General features: G+C 44.3%; 1 protein-coding gene across 2 annotated transcripts in view; it reads left to right on the forward strand.

The window, feature by feature from the left end:
• The window catches only part of LOC102104331 (unconventional myosin-X-like), a 60,217-nt gene that overhangs the window by 11,145 nt on the left and 33,506 nt on the right, over positions 1-15,566 (forward strand). For both annotated transcript variants that reach the window (XM_014249142.2, XM_088058999.1), the window contains 8 exons: positions 404-496; positions 4,188-4,256; positions 5,119-5,201; positions 6,708-6,816; positions 7,501-7,581; positions 8,506-8,630; positions 9,436-9,550; positions 15,203-15,309. In XM_014249142.2, the coding sequence (XP_014104617.2) occupies positions 404-496; positions 4,188-4,256; positions 5,119-5,201; positions 6,708-6,816; positions 7,501-7,581; positions 8,506-8,630; positions 9,436-9,550; positions 15,203-15,309 (782 nt within the window). The remainder of the gene's footprint in view (positions 1-403; positions 497-4,187; positions 4,257-5,118; positions 5,202-6,707; positions 6,817-7,500; positions 7,582-8,505; positions 8,631-9,435; positions 9,551-15,202; positions 15,310-15,566) is intronic.

Below are 15,566 nucleotides of genomic sequence, written 5' to 3' on the forward strand. Positions count from 1 at the left end.
TGAGATCTTCCCTGGCATTTCCTGGTTTTAAAAACAGATTGTTGCTTAGATCCTCTTCCCATAATGACCTGGCAAAAGTATGAGCTGTTCTATCCATTGTCCTGGCTCAAGAAAGCAGATCCTGCCTTATTGTTGACAGTAAGCTTAGGAAAGGTGTCATTGTTTTAGACAGGGATTAGCATTCAAGTAAAACCTTAATGTGATTTTTTAATAAATAATCTCCACTTATGTTCTGCTTGCTGAATGCAACAACTGTCCAGAATTCTGCTTTCAGTTTGAGTTTTGCTGGGTATAACTCAAGGGTTATTGCTCAATGGTCTGTTCAGATCTCCACTTCTTGGCTTGGTGCTGTGTAGTTAAAGCTTTTGCTGACTGTAAAAGCCTGTCTCTTGTTTGGCTGTAGAAACTAGGTCTACTGGCTTTGGTGAATGAAGAGAGTCGATTCCCCAAAGGCACAGACAACACCCTTCTGGAAAAACTTCACAGCCAGCATATGGTAAGTAAGAAAATAACCTGGCAGGCAAATGATCAGTATGTTAGCCCATCAGCACTTCAAAACCTAAAGTGAAGGTTTTGTTGATGTAAAATATGTGCTTTGTGCAGGAAATTTAAAATGCCTTAGGCCCGAACCTGCGAGTGTTTAATAAGGCTGCACTGAACAACAGTAATATGTAAAGCAACCTGAGAATGGTCTCCTGTGCACATAGAGAAGAGGGAGTGTGCATTCCACAGGCTGTGGGCAGAGGAGGTTTAAATTTGCAGCAAATTGCAAATGGGATGGAGTCAGGTTCTGCTGGTCTGCGACGGGACACGAGGCAGCACCCCAGGCACAGGATGTGGCTGCACAGTGTGTGGGTTTCTCCTGCCAGCTGACTCACAGCAGTCTGCTCCAGAGCATGTCAAATCTGTCTCCTGGGGCTGGGGACGGCTTTTGCCTCATGACTTTTAATGAAAGCTCTCTTATTGTTCCTAATTAATTAAATTCTTTCATCGTCTTTCTTGTGTTCTGGACACAGTAGTGGAACAGCTTTTTCACGCAGGTCAGAAAGCTATCCTAGGGACACAGAAACCCCACTGAGATCACTGTAGCAATCCCTTACCGTGTCTCTGCTACAGCCAACACTTTGTTCTAAATAGTAAATAGACTGAAAACAAAGCAAATTAAAGCCTGTAGCATGGATTTATGGAATAATTGACTACTTTAGTAAGACCATTGTCAGCAAATACGTTTTCTAGTCTGCTAATTCAGGCTTCAACTAAGCCTGAAAACATACAGATCTGTATCCTTTATCTGATTTTTTTTTAATTGGCATAGATGCAGATATTCTCATTTTTCATATTTGCATTGTAACTCTGCTAGTAATACTAATGACTTCAAATTAGAAGCAATAGCAGTGACTCTTGGTTGACTACTTATAGCTTTGAGCAAATGTTTACTTTCTTTAGGCTTAAATCAAGGCCTTCATTTTACTCCTCTGTGGCTTTGCCTTATAGGTCAAGAAATGTGAGAATGCCTGATTTACCTTCTTTTTTCTAAATTGTTGCTGGTATTTCTTAATATAGAACTAATGAATATTTTTAATGTATTACTTGTTATGAATTTTCTTTCTCAACTGTCCCAAACTCTTCAGTTTGTCTCCAAATGGAGACATTTCAAAGCTCCTCTTTCTTTCTGCTGTTCATTTCTGAATTTGTCTACATATTTTTTTTCTCTATTCTTTTCTGAGATAAATAATCAGACCAGAATGCAGTTCCCTTGGTAAGAAGGTACCTGTGGTTTATTGTACAGCAGCATGAGACTGCCAGTATTATTTTGCATTCCTTTATGCCCCACTACATTTTGGTTGCTATTTTTGGTGATTTCTGTGCATTGAGTAGCCTTTTCATTAAGCTGTTCATAGTGTCACCTCTGTCTGCTTTGGGGCAATAGCAGTTCACAAGAACTCTAGGAAGCTTGCAAGAGATGAAGAGGCTTGGAAGAGGCTGAGTTATAAGTGCAGGGAGGAACAGTGAAGAGTGCTCTAGGATTTGCATTTGCTGAAGGCAAAAGCATTTTTTATACCAGTTAAAGTCTCTAGTGCTGGCTGGAAGAGCATTGGAAGACGTCCAGCCAGCATTACTGGGAAGCCTGACGAGAACAAGCCCTCTTCTCTGTATTTTCTGTGGAATGCTGTAGTCTTAAGGAGGAAAAGCGTAAGGCTGGGATTTAAGAGAATATAACCTCTGAAACAACTGGAGAGAGGAGCAATAGGGAAGATAGCAGAAGGAACCAAAAGTGTTGTAAGCATGGGTGAAATATAAGGGCTTGGCAGAGAGGGAGAGAACAGGATGCCAATCCACATGAGAGATCCAGTAGCAGTCATGTTTGGAGTGGAAGACAGGGAAGTTTGTGGTTGGAAAAAGATGACTCTATGGGGTGAAGTGAAGAGCAATGAAATGGGATCAGTGTGAAAAGAAAAAAAACATGAAAAAATTGTCAGTAGCACTAACAAATTATCAGCATCAGAAGCTGTCCGCCTGCTTCTAAAGAAGCTAAAAGATCTTCTTTTAGAAGATCATCTTCAAAAGATGAAAGAGCTGAAATACAAATAGCATCATGCAACATCTTACTTAAAATTCTCTTAGTACTTTTGTCTGAGAAGGTGGAGGATTGTATTAGTTTTTAGAAAGTGTTGTAGGAAACTATAGGCCTATAGTACTGATTTCACAATTGTGTAAATTCACAGAATATAAATGGTCAGTTACCTCAGTGACAGGAGGCCTGTAAGACACTGTCTCCTACAAGCACTGAGGTTTTCTGCTGACTCACAGGGCAAGGCTAATCTGAGAAGGGCCTCACGGGACTGAGTGTTTTGTAAAGTGAAAATGAAAATGAAAAGCAGTGTAGATAAATGTAAAATGCTGTGCCTGAAGGAAAAGAGTTCCAATTTCACCTTTGAAATGATGGCCCCTGAACTGACTGCTGCTCTTCAGGAGTGACACCCAGACAGGCTGTGGTAGAGTTCCATGGAAATACCAGCACAAGGCTCAGCAGTAATAAAAAATTTAAAAATCCCCCAAAGAAGTAGTAAAAGCTCCCAGGAAACTAGCAGTGAAAGTAGAAAACATTGTTATGGCATTGTATGGTCTGTAGATCACCTTCACTTTGAACTACACCCCCAGGGCCCCTCCAGTCAAGGAGGGCTTCTGTCAGAACTGGTGAACAGCAGGTCTGGAACAGCTTCAGTGCTACAGAAAACTGCTGAAGGGACCTGCAGTGTGGAGACGAGATGACTGGAGTGTGGGTGTGATGGGTTTAAAAGTTACACATGGCCTGTAGGAGATCAATGGCACTAATGGAAGCCAGGCTTAAATCCAAGCAGCTCTAGTTCCCTGTGTAGTTGGTTGAAAGCTCCCTGTGAAAGGACACTCCAGGTGCAAGAAGTCTGCATGGGTTCACTTGTGGAATGAGCAAGTGTTTCAAAGAGAAATCCATTTGGGGTTCCTAGTTAGTCAGGCCTCATAGAAATAATTAGAGTTTGAGGGAATATGAGGAAGAAAGTATGATTTACTAGTTTTGTTTGTACTCTACCCTACATAGCCAGTGCTAGAGGCAGAATACTTAGCTGGACTGGTCATTGGTCTAGAGTAGCATGGCTGCTCTTAAATAGTTAAAACGGTTTTCACAGACCATAAAAAGGAGTGGGAAAATGAGAGAGGAAAAAGAGAAAGGAAAACTGAATATTGAATGTAAGGGAAGAGAGGTGCAAGGAAAGATAAAATTTAGAGGAAGACAGGAAATTGGTATGTTATTTCCTTTGATGAAGAAAAGGTGTGGAGGTGTTATGCAAAGCTGCCATCTTCCCTGCATCCTGATCCTGTGTCCTGCACCACATGGTTTGTGTGGAGCTCAGTCTCCTCAGGTGTCAGACACACAAGAATTAACATTTCATCCATGGCATGTGTCTGCAGCCTTGATTCTGCAAGCCCTTGCTCACATGAGAAATGCCTTGAAGGGCTGGATATTTCCATCTTAAATTTGAGTAACATGTTTGTAATGTAGCTGCAGATAGCTACAGCAGATGTGGTCGGGCTCTGCAAGAGCAAAGGTCCTTGCCCATCCCAGCCTTGTCATAGTCATGGCAGAATTCCTGACTATTTATTCTTATACCAGCATTATGAGACAACTTCTTTTCCTTTCATTTCAGAGCAACCCCTACTATGTGAAGCCTCGGGTGACAGACCATCAGTTTGGAATAAGACATTATGCAGGGGAGGTAGGTGTTCATGATGTGTTTGTGAGACGCGTGGTGTGTTCTGGACTTGAGGTCCTCAATTCTAGATTCCAAAAAGCAAGAATATCTCTGAGCTGTGTGTTTCCACACAGTTAATGTCTTGTACCAGAGCACAAGGAGTGTAATGGACTTAAAATAGCATGTCACTCTTCAGTACTATATTCTCCAACTTGGATGTTTGAGTTTCTCAGGTAGCTTTTTGTTTGGGGGATAAACTCCTTACTTCTGTTATTCATGTTGTCTTCTCTTGGACGTTTACAAACAAACAAAACTCAAAGGAAAAGTCACAAGGAAAATTTTACTTCTGAGGAGGAGGAAAGGCTGAGTACCTGCTGCAAAAAGGAAAAGGTTCCCAAGACTTCAAGGTTAAATATTGCTCTTTGTTGTGAAGAGATATGAAGCAGATGAAGGTGTGTCAAGGGAGGACACCCACACATTAAAGAGGGGCTGACCTCCTCCCAGAATAACCTGCTGAGCACTTGTGGTTGGGAAGCTGGGGCACTGGGTGGCCATTCTCTTCACTCTCCTGAAGTGAATGGAGTACCTCACACCTTGTAGAGAATTCACCCACAGACCCTCTCCTGCCAGGCAAATCTTGCAGCTGTTTCACTTGGCTCTTGTTTTTGAGGGGTTTTTTGGGTGTTCTTTAATTGATGGCTAAAAGCCACTTTCTTGCCAGTAACTGCAGAAGTCTGTAGCTCTTTGACCCCAGAAATTCAGATCTTGGCACATGCCTGCAGTGTTACTGTGTAGCTCTGCTGGAGACCTTGTACATTGGCATGTAAATGTGGAAGGACTTAATGATTTGTAGGGCACTGCTCTAGTGTCTGTGTCTGTGTTGCAGGTGCTGTATGATGTGAGAGGCTTTCTGGAGAAGAACAGAGACACCTTTCGTGATGACATTTTAAACATGCTGAAAGACAGCAGGTATGCTTGTCAGGAGGCCACATTTGTTGGGTGGAACTAAGCCACATTCATGTAATAAACCAGACCAAGGAAAACAGTTGCTTTTGCCAGAGCATGAGGCATTATTCTTAATCATTATTCTCTTTGTGCTGAAGTGTCCTGATAGAAGAAGGGAGAGCTGGAGAAGTCAGATGAGGCACAGATTTAATCAGGACTCATGTTGTCCCAGTTTTAAAAAGGGCTTTAACAGCGTGACAGACATCCCTCCAGGCAATTTGTTTTTTTCCTTCTCCCTTCTCGCTTTCCTTCTTCCTCTTACCTCCCTATACCAACAATGGCAAAGTTTGCCCTGAATGAATCAATGCTCTTTGCCATGCTGTCAGTTGCCAGCCTTTGTAGAGAGGCTGCTTGTTTTCCAGCCTGCTTGTTTGTGGAAATCATCTGTCCTTATCCTGAGCCAGACTGAGCTGTTGCTGTGGGACTGGCCATGGACCCTGATGTTATATCCCAGAGCAACATGACCTTAGAGAAAAGAGCCAATTTTGATCTTGAGCAAGATCTGGGAAACAGAAGTGGGGCCTAGTGGGAGGGAGGCATTTAATAACACAGAGGAACCTACAAGTCCTTGAGCAGCAACTCTACCATGTGCTTCTTACCACAGTCCATGTATTGCCTTTGGGCTCCAGCCTGATGAGCCTGTTTCAGAACTGCATCTTCTCTGAAGCTGCTGCAGAGTGTGCACTGAGAAGCTTTGAAACAACCTGAGGGATCTGAGACTATGAGCTCTCATACTTGTCTTACTTGGACAGTGGCATCTGGGGAACATTTTACATGAGGCTTGAGGCCAGAATTGTGGTTGTTATTGCCCAGCATAATAGAAGGACTCGGGCTTTTTCAGCATGCCAGAAGGGAAGTTGGGCCAGAAGCAGGCATAACAATAAACTGGCACAAGCAGCTCTGAAGAACTTTGTAGGAATCAGCACCAATGTCTCAAGAGTGGCAAAATGGTGGAAGATTCCCTAGAGCTGACCTACATGGAGGGTAGGTCTAGAACTCCTCAGGCCACAGAAGAGCTGGGCTTCCAATTTAGTGATCACGGCATGGGGGCTAATCATGAGAGCTAGTTTGCGAGGTATGACAGCACCAGTCCACCTGGCATACCTTCAGGGTAATTTTGCCTGGGGGCATGTGCTTGCTCAAGGGATGTGTGCCTTGAGCATTCCCTGCTTTCTCAAGGAAGGTGTCCTAGCCAGTGCAGAATGGATGTTTTCCTTTGTGTAATATCCTGCTTGAAAGTGTGAGATGGGGCTTCTGGCTTTGCAGCTGAGTGTGGCATACAGGAGAGCCCATGGGATCTGGGCAGCCACATGGGGAAGTGCCCAGCTGAACTGCTTCCTGCAGCCACTCTGGCACAGCAGGTGTAAAAAGGAGGTGTTTCACAATGGGACAGGGCAGTATCTGACAATAAGAACCATCTTCTCACAGGTGGTGTCTTGCATCTTCTGTAATTTTTTTCCTCTCCCTTAGGCTGGACTTCATCTATGACCTTTTTGAAAAAGTCTGCAGTCGTTGCAGTGAAGAGACACTGAAGATGGGCACCCAGAGGCGCAGACCGACTGTCAGTTCCCAGTTCAGGGTATGATGTTTTCCAAGAGAGCAGCAGACTTCTGGGGAGGAGCAGATGGGCAAAGCAAGGCCTGCAGCCAAGAGGAGTCATTATCCTTGTTTTGTGTCCAGCACTGAAAATGTGCAGGAATGTTGCAGTGCTAAAAAAAGACAGTGCCACTGCCCCAAGGATTTCTGTCTGGTATAAAATGTGAGATGATAAGACTGAGCAGGGTGGCAGAGGAAAAGAGTACTTTGCTAAGGATATGAAGTTCTTGAGGTTCTTTGATCTTTCATATTGGTTTGGTGTTTTAGCTAAGTGTATGTGTCCTTTTAGGCCACATTTTTAAAGGTATAGTGATAATTCCAATAAAACCTTATTAGGAGGACCTTGCAAGTATTAATCTCATACACTTAGATTGTCTGCAGACCTTCATTTCACTGTTTTGTTTTCCTGTATTAAAAGTTGGAGAGACTTGTAAAATTAACTCACAAAGCTATACAGCTCCAAGAATTAGGATGGCCATATAAATAGTCTTAAAAGCAAACTGTGTGGATATGTTCTGCAGGGGAAGGAATCTCGTGGGTTATTGAAATTTTGGTAGGCAAAGGGCATTAGGAATAGGAGGACTGCATGAAGACCTTATTGCATCAAAAGTAGCTCCCTTCCCTTCTGTCATGACTGATCCTTTGGGTCTCTCTTGCTGGTCTTTAGGATTCTCTCCATTCCCTGATGGCCACACTTAGTACTTCCAACCCATTTTTCATCCGCTGCATCAAACCAAATACAGAAAAGGTAAGTCTGTGTCCCAGCCATAAGTGGGCATGTGACACAGGCCTGAATGTGCATGCCCTTGCATAATGCCTAGCAGGTGCCTCAAACTGAGGCTAAGAACAGTTCTCCCCACCTTCCCTTTCTCATTCTAGTTATTTTAGAGTTGAGAAAAAACACACCCTCCTCCTGGTAATCAGATGGAAAGACTGCATGCTGAATATGAGATTATATAGCCATTCCCATTTCTTTCAGTGCTTATGAAACCTGGAGGACTACCCAGGCTTGTGCAGAGTCCAGAGCTGTGTTAGAAGAAGCAGTCCCTCCTGCTCATAGTGCCTGTAGAGAAATCTGTTCTGGAATGAAAGGCTTGTGCAGCAGGCACCGTCTCCTGCAGATCCCTGGCTCTGAGGCAGTGGAGGGGACGCATCATGATGAAGCCACAGTGCTTAGGGACAGGCTGGCTCTCTCTTGTACTGTGAGCTGTGGCAAGAGGAGATGCTGCTAACTAGATTGGGTGGGGAGCTCTGAACTGATCCTTTTCTTTGTGTGCTTTGAAACCATGAATGATGTGGCAGAGAACAGGCTGCTTAGGGGATTTATGCCAGAAAAGAATTCTGTAGTTTGTCTCCAGTTTAACTGAAAAGAGAGACTGCAAAGAGAACTGAGTGAGGGTTCTGTATGTGTTAAGACATTGTATCTTTGCTTTCATAGTCCAACTGTGAGTACACTCTGCAAACTCTTTTTTTTTCCCTTCCAGAATCAGCCCAGTTCCCTTTTGTCCCTTATTCTTCACCATGCAGTGTTGTGAGGTTGCTTTCCCTTTGATCCAAGCTTCCCCCTTTTTACCTGGCATGCCCAAATATGCAGGATTGGCTTTCTACAGTGAAACATATACAGCCTGTGACTGCCTCACTTGTTTGGTTTTGATTCTGGATCATTATTTAGGCGCCGAACCTGTTTAATCCAGCTGTGGTGCTAAATCAGCTCCGGTACTCGGGGATGCTGGAGACGGTGAAAGTTCGAAGAGCAGGTTTCCCTGTACGGCGCCTTTTCCAGGACTTTCTCAGCAGGTAACTGCTGTCCTTGTATTGTATGCTGGAACAGCCCCCGAGTATAGAATTCTATAAGACTGTTCCCTCTTTAACTGCTTCTGGTATTGATCATCTGTGAGATGTTTTTGTAGCCATGGCCTTCATGCTCATATCATAAACTGATGTGGGGGGCCTTTTGGAGGCTTGCCCTAAGGCTAAAAGTCATAATGGAAAAATAGCCAGATGGTCTTTGGTCTTTCTTTCTTTGTCTTTTTTTTTTCTTGGTAGCTTTGCCACAGATTTGCTAGTGTGATGCTGTGAAACCCAGCTGGTCATAATATGTAAAAGGAAAATACCATGCTTTAAACCTTTAGGCAGCAGAAGAAAATTCTAATGGACAGTATAGTTGATGATTAATATTGGAAGGAGTGATTATTTCTTTTAATGAGCTACATCAAAAGGATTTTTTGAAGTTTAAGGCTAGAAGGGACACTGAACATTGCTTCTTTTGTCTCTTGGAGCACTAAATGCCACCCCTATACAGAACAAAATAACTTGTGTCTGATGAAAGCACATGTTTGAAAAAGACAGTTGTTCTTTACTGAAAAATTCTGTTGAGTTTGTATTCTTTTACTGGGATTGCAACAATAATTGCCAGTGTGGTAGGAACAGATAAGGTTGGGGGATGGAAATTTCCAAATTGGAAGGCAAACATGAAGAAAGAAGGTCCCAGTGGAAGAAGGACTAATGGGATAAGGATAATTAGAGTTAAAAGATTGGGAAGAGAGAGGGAGGGGGCAGTTACTGTCATTCATAATCTGATGAGATTCTGTTTTGTTCTTAGGTACAAGATGCTTGTGAAGGAGCCAGGCCTGTCAGACAACAGCAAAGCTGTATGTGCAGGTTTTCTTCAGACCTATGACAGCAGCAAGAAAGAGTGGCAGCTGGGTAAAACCAAGGTACTTCATCAGTGTGGGGAAGGGTATGGCTTCGCTCCAGCTGCAAGGGGGAGTGATTGCATCTGGTCAGATTGCAAGGTGCTGCAGTCATGATCCTTTTAATACACTGGCCTCTGCTACTGACCTGCAGCATCTCAAATATTTCCCATATTACGTACCTAGTGACATAGCAGGGTTTTTTTGACTTTATCTAAACTCCTAATTGACCAAGCTGGATTGATTTTGTTGTGTCTGATCCAATTTAAAGATTCAAGGGGAATAAGCATGGGTCTCATTTTATGTAATTGTAATGTGTGCCATTAACTCTTGCGTCTTGTGCCAGATATTTCACTCTGCTTGACTAACTGAAACTCTTGCCTGAGGCAGTGAGCTGAATCTTGGTATATATCTAAGCTGTGAATAGCTGCATCACCAGATGTATGACAGCTTTCTGTTGGGGAAGCTCAGATGATGCTTTTGCAGCTAGCCCAGATGCTAGCATACATTTTCTATGCAGAGGTATCCAAATGCTTCTGCCCACTTGCGTAATTCAGATCTTGCTTCTGTTTTGGTGAATGTTCAACACTTCTCTCTTGCCTGGAATAGTCTGCATTTTCATGGAGAAATAGATGTGAGCGTTTTGAGGTATATTGCTATAGAAATCTGGGAGTGTGAAGCTGTCTCTATCACAACTTTCCACATACTCCAGTAAATTCATCAAAGAATATTCCAAGATGGGTGGTGTCCAATGCAGACAGCATTTCTCAATAGTGGATATGCAGTCCATATCTAAAGCAGATGGTAGTACATCAAAGCAACTTCTTGCATTTTTTTGCCCTTAAGCCTTCAGAAAAGTACTTCAGAATATTTCCAGTGCCACAATGAAACCAGAAGTGATTCTAGTGAACATGCACAATTAATTTGTCCAGGAGATCAGATAATGACATTTGTTGCTTGGAGCAATTATTTCTCAATAAATGGATAGACTATAATACTTATTAAAGCAAGATCTCTCTCTCCTCTTCCTAGAGGGCTGATGGTAGTCCACTTGGTAATCTGGGCTATGAGCTCTGTGTGACAATCAAGAAAACCACTGGCCATTGCTGTGGGAAGGATGTGCATTAATCTGGAGTTTGGTTGTTTGCTTTTTTTTTCCCCATGCCTCCACTCATGTTCCAGAAAGAAAATTTAATCACTTAGCTGTACTTCTGCTCTGTGATTAAAGTGTTCCCCATCTTTGATTTTGGAATCTGGCATCTCCTCACTGGTGCCAGCAAACCAGGAACCATTTTGGTCATTCCTGTCCCTGGATAATCCACATTGCTGGAGTGACTGCCAGTGTCCCAGCATTTTAGTGTGAAAAGCCTATGTGGAGAGCATGTGTGTTGCAGAGCTGTCTGGAAAGCTTTAGAAAATGGTGTTTAGAGCTGGTAAACATAGAGTTTGAACTTTCTTCCTAGCATGACAAGAGATTGAAGGGCAGCAGGATGGAGGACCAAACTCACATGCAAGTACTCACCTTTTAGAGCACAAAAGATTATAAGCTATACAGCTGGAGTCCAGAGCCTACAGTAAACTAACAACAAGCAGGAAATCCAGGCTGCTTTGAGCCCCTGGGAGCTATAGGTCCCTTTTCTCTTCAGCCCCATTGTGCATCATGAAGGACTGAGTCCATCTGTCTGTTCTCACTCACTCCTTGACCTGCACAAATTATTCGGAAAAAAAAATAATATGGGCGGTAATTGTGGCAAAGAAAATGTGCTTGTGTTTTGTCAAAACTCTGGATCTACTCTAATGTAATTACTTTTTAATGACTGTGTCTGTAAACTAAAACTTGACTGAATAGCTGTATGTGGCATATTAGTAAACTGCAATCTTTCTGCTTGGGCACTGGTTGCTGTCATTCTGAGTATTGTGAAAGGAAACAAATTGTTAAGATAGGCAGTTTTGTATTCTTTATGCCTGAGAAGGAAAATTCACTGGAGCTGGGAAGCAATTGAGCCATCTTCTTCAGTTGTAGAAGTTACTTTCTGTTGGGCATGGTTTGTATTAGAGATGTGTGTCCTGGTAAAGGGGAGCAGTTCTATTTATTGAAAGAATGGATCAGTCCAAGGCTGTTCTGGCATGTTCCACACTTGCTGCCATGCTGAATGGCTGGCCAGCCCCGGGCTGCTCCAAGGTGCTTTCATTCCAAGGTGTATTACCCTGCCATTTCATTCTTCAGATGAGTTACTTGGCATTCTTTCCCTCCCTTGGAGACCACTTTGCAACTCAGCTTTGTGACAGTGCCTCCAGAAAGCCTGTCCCTAGGAAAGCAGATGCCAAGGTGAGGCCTTGCAGAGCAGTGGTGCTTCCTGGTACTACCTTCCCTGCTGTTGTGCCTTGCATTACAGACTGCTTTGTCTGCATTCGTGTTTCAGCTGGTGCTAGGGAACATAGGCTGGGAATACTTGAGTTGATGAAGAAAAGACCCTTAATTTTTCCAGAGTCTTTCAGGTAAAGGTGAAGTGAAGTTACCAGCCGAGGGGAACAGAGCATAGGTCATTGTCCTGAAAAGGAAGTCCCCTGCATGACCATACTGCCACTGTTGCTGCTCTGGGTGCAGTACTCAGGTTGGTATTCCCAGAACTAATCTTGGCTTAGTCAGGAGTAGCTACTGAAAGAGGTGTGACAAGGCCATGGGGATATAACCTAGGAAGAAGTATAAGGAGTGGGTGAAGAGCAAGGCGTATAGAAGGGGGAATACTTCCTGTAAAATGAATGGAAGGATAATTATATCCCTAGCAATTGTTTGAAAGAGGAAGGAAAAGACTCTGTGAATTAGTGCTGGGGATTGTGAAGCTTGGGAAAGGAAACGGAGGAGGAAGGGCAGGATGATCTTTGTGTTTTTCATTAAGAACAGAGCAGCTGCTGTGCTGGCAATTGTCAAATTAATGTTTGTAAGAGGTATTAATGTATGCAATGCAGGTTTTATCTGGTGGTATGGCAGAGCTGAGGGCTTGGATGCAAACAAGCAGTGTGATGATGAAAGAGATTGTGCTAAGGTGCCTTTGCCTTCACTGGGGATGTGCTGGGAGGGAGCAGCAGCTTCCATGACCCTTTCTTCAGGGCACCTGGGCCTGCTGCCATACTTGCCCATACCCAGAACACAGCTTTCCTACAGTAACCTTTCCTATTTGAAGGCATTAATTTCCACATTTCAACCTGCTGGTTTGCCTGTTTGAAGGAGGAGGTTGCTGTACACTGTTTGGCATCCAGGTCACAGCGACCCACTTCCTGCTTTCCCTCTGTTGTCCCCAAGAATCATATGATCCCCTTTATGTACACATGGATGCCCAAGCAGTTGGATTTGTGTCTGCTGATCTCTGTGAAACCTTAACATGTTCACTGTCACACCGATGGTGCATACAGGCTTTGAGGTTGTGTGAGGAACACTGTGGTGATGCACTGTGCTTTAAAGCCTGGCCAGTGTCTAGTGTGAGCAGAACATGATAGATGTAACCTTGTATGTTTTGTTCAATTGTTCTTTCCTCGGGTGAAAACAATCTCATGTTTTCAGAAAACGACTATGAATAATGACAAAGAAACAGCCACTTTCCAGTTTATTTCCACAAGGCATCAAAAATACTTCTGGACTTGAAATGCATGTTATTCATCCTTGTCATCTAGTGGAATCTTAAAAAACCTCCAAGCCTTCAAAATGCCAGCAGTTTATAACTAGATATTGTTATGTTTTTTTTGAGATTAACCCCTCACTCAAGCATATATAGATTCTATAATCCTATAGGATTAGGGTTGGGTCTCATGGAACTGTGCATGCCCTGAAGTTTTCCCCCTCCCCCCCTTAACTGGCCTGGCTCAGCAAAGACTGCTTGCTAGGGAAATACTGATGGCCTGAGTATTTTTGCAATTTGATGAAGATAATGGACCGAGACAGTGTTTTGCTGGTTGCATTCTTGAAATGGGTGACTGCTGCTTGGTTCTGGAATGTAATGGAAAGAGCAATCCCTGCCTCAAAGAAATCTTTAAAAGATTGTTGAGTTGACAGAGGGAGTGGATGTACAACTTGCAGGGAAGGATGCCAGCTTCATGGTTGGCAGTACCTTGATAATGGAGCTTCTTTTTCAGGCTACCCATGGTTACTTAGTCATTACAAAACAGCTCATTTCTTAATGGAAACTGCTCCCCAGGAGAAATGCAAGTCCAGGAAAGCCACTGGCTATAGGTACTAATTCAGGGAGAGGTGTCAGTTCACAATGGTCATTGCAGAGGGAAGGAAGAGCCTTAAGGGATGAGGCCGAAAGCAGTGATGGAAGGTATACAGAGACATAAAGGGCAGATGAGTGGAAAAGAGGGGAGTTTGTGCAGATCACTGGACTAAATGACTGTTCAAATCTCTGGCCTCTCAGCACAACCACATGGATCCAGGACATTTGTAAGGAGTTTCTACTGGTTAATGTGGTTTTGAGTTCTGCAGATTGATGAATATCAGTTCACATGCTGTGTACATGACAGTGCTTTAACAAGTGGGGCTGCACTTCCCTAGCATAGCCTGTTCTGCTGCTGGCCCTGGAAGGGATTTATCCAATGCCAGGCAGCAGGTCACACGGGCACGGCCATATGGCACTTGCTGCTGTGACTGCAGATTGTATGGACATACCCTACCAGCTTATTCTAGTCTGGGTACTGCTACTGCTAGCAGTGTACCCACAGCACCGTGGAGCTCCCTGCAGGCTGCAGTCCATCTCAAAATGCAGTACATTTATTTCAGGAATTTGTGCTGAATCCTGTGCTAACCTAATGCGAGCCAGCTTATTTAACATTGCTTAGATATGTCAACACAATTCCTGTAAACACGGCCTTATCTTGCTTGTATCTCAGTTCTTTTGTCTTTAACATAGCACCTGCATTCTTCATAAGCGTTTAGCACCGAGCACAAATTGTAACTACAGGTAGTGAAAGATGCTTGAGAATTAAAATACTGGACACTGACGTGCAACCACTAATACTATCGTCAGAGCTCAGTTGCCTCTAGTGCATGCTCCACTTCCTGCACCTTTGGCACCTGTTCAGCACAGAAGCATCTCACCCCAGAGTTTCTGGATGTCTCTGGAGGGCTTCAGCACCGGTGGGCTCAGAGTACACGCAGCTTTGTGTCCCGACTGGGCTTTTGGCTTTCTGCCTGCCTTCCATTAAGATTCGTGTTAAGGTTACTTCCTGGAGTTTAGAAATCTAAAAGTTCCTCCCTTTCCTTGAAACGCGGAGGAGTTTCTTCGCAAAATATTTAATTGGCCAAGTAGATCCCAGTGCCTGCTGCAGGGAGGTACCGGATTGTGCCGGGAAAGCCGTCAGCTGGGAAAGAGTTAATCACAGGCGCAAACTTGGGCTCTCCTCCTCCCTCCTCTTTCCCTCCTTCCTCTGCTCCCTCCCTCTCTCTTTTAAGTCTTGACCACAGAGTGAGGGCGGCGGGGGTTGGGCCCGGAGTTTGGCTCCCGCCGCCGCACAAGTTTTCCCGGCGCTCGGCGTGCGGGCGCCGCGGGCAGCGCGGGGGCGGCAGCCCGGCCACCGAGCGCTCTCCGCGCCGCTCACCCGGGGATGAAACCGCCCGGCTCTCCCGGGGACTGACTTCTTTCCTCTCTTTGTGTTTACTGAAACTCCTCCCCGTGGCGTCAGGTTTTCCTGAAGGAAGCTCTTGAGCAGAAGCTGGAGAAGGATCGGGAAGAGGAGTTGAGGAAAGCAGCTATAGTCATCCGGGCCCACGTCTTGGGCTACATGGCAAGGTCAGTGCTGGGGGATGCCCCACCATCCCTGTGCTTGCGTGCCTGGGTTGCCCCGACACCCTGCTTTGCTCACAAGTCCCCTAGCATCCGTCCCTTCTTCCCCTCCTGTATTCTAAGGGAGAGTTGCAGAATCTGCCCTCCCTGCCAGCATCAGCTCCGCTGAAACCTTCCTGCACCTTTGGCACCTCTTTTTCAGTTATGTGCACGTTTGCACCCTCCCTCAGCGCTGCTCAGCAGGCTTCCCGTGGACTTCTGTA

This window comes from Pseudopodoces humilis, chromosome 8, assembly GCF_049639895.1.
Source record: "Pseudopodoces humilis isolate 2021_Gansu_Grassland_sample_001 chromosome 8, ASM4963989v1, whole genome shotgun sequence".
NCBI classification, from domain to species: Eukaryota; Metazoa; Chordata; class Aves; order Passeriformes; family Paridae; genus Pseudopodoces; species Pseudopodoces humilis.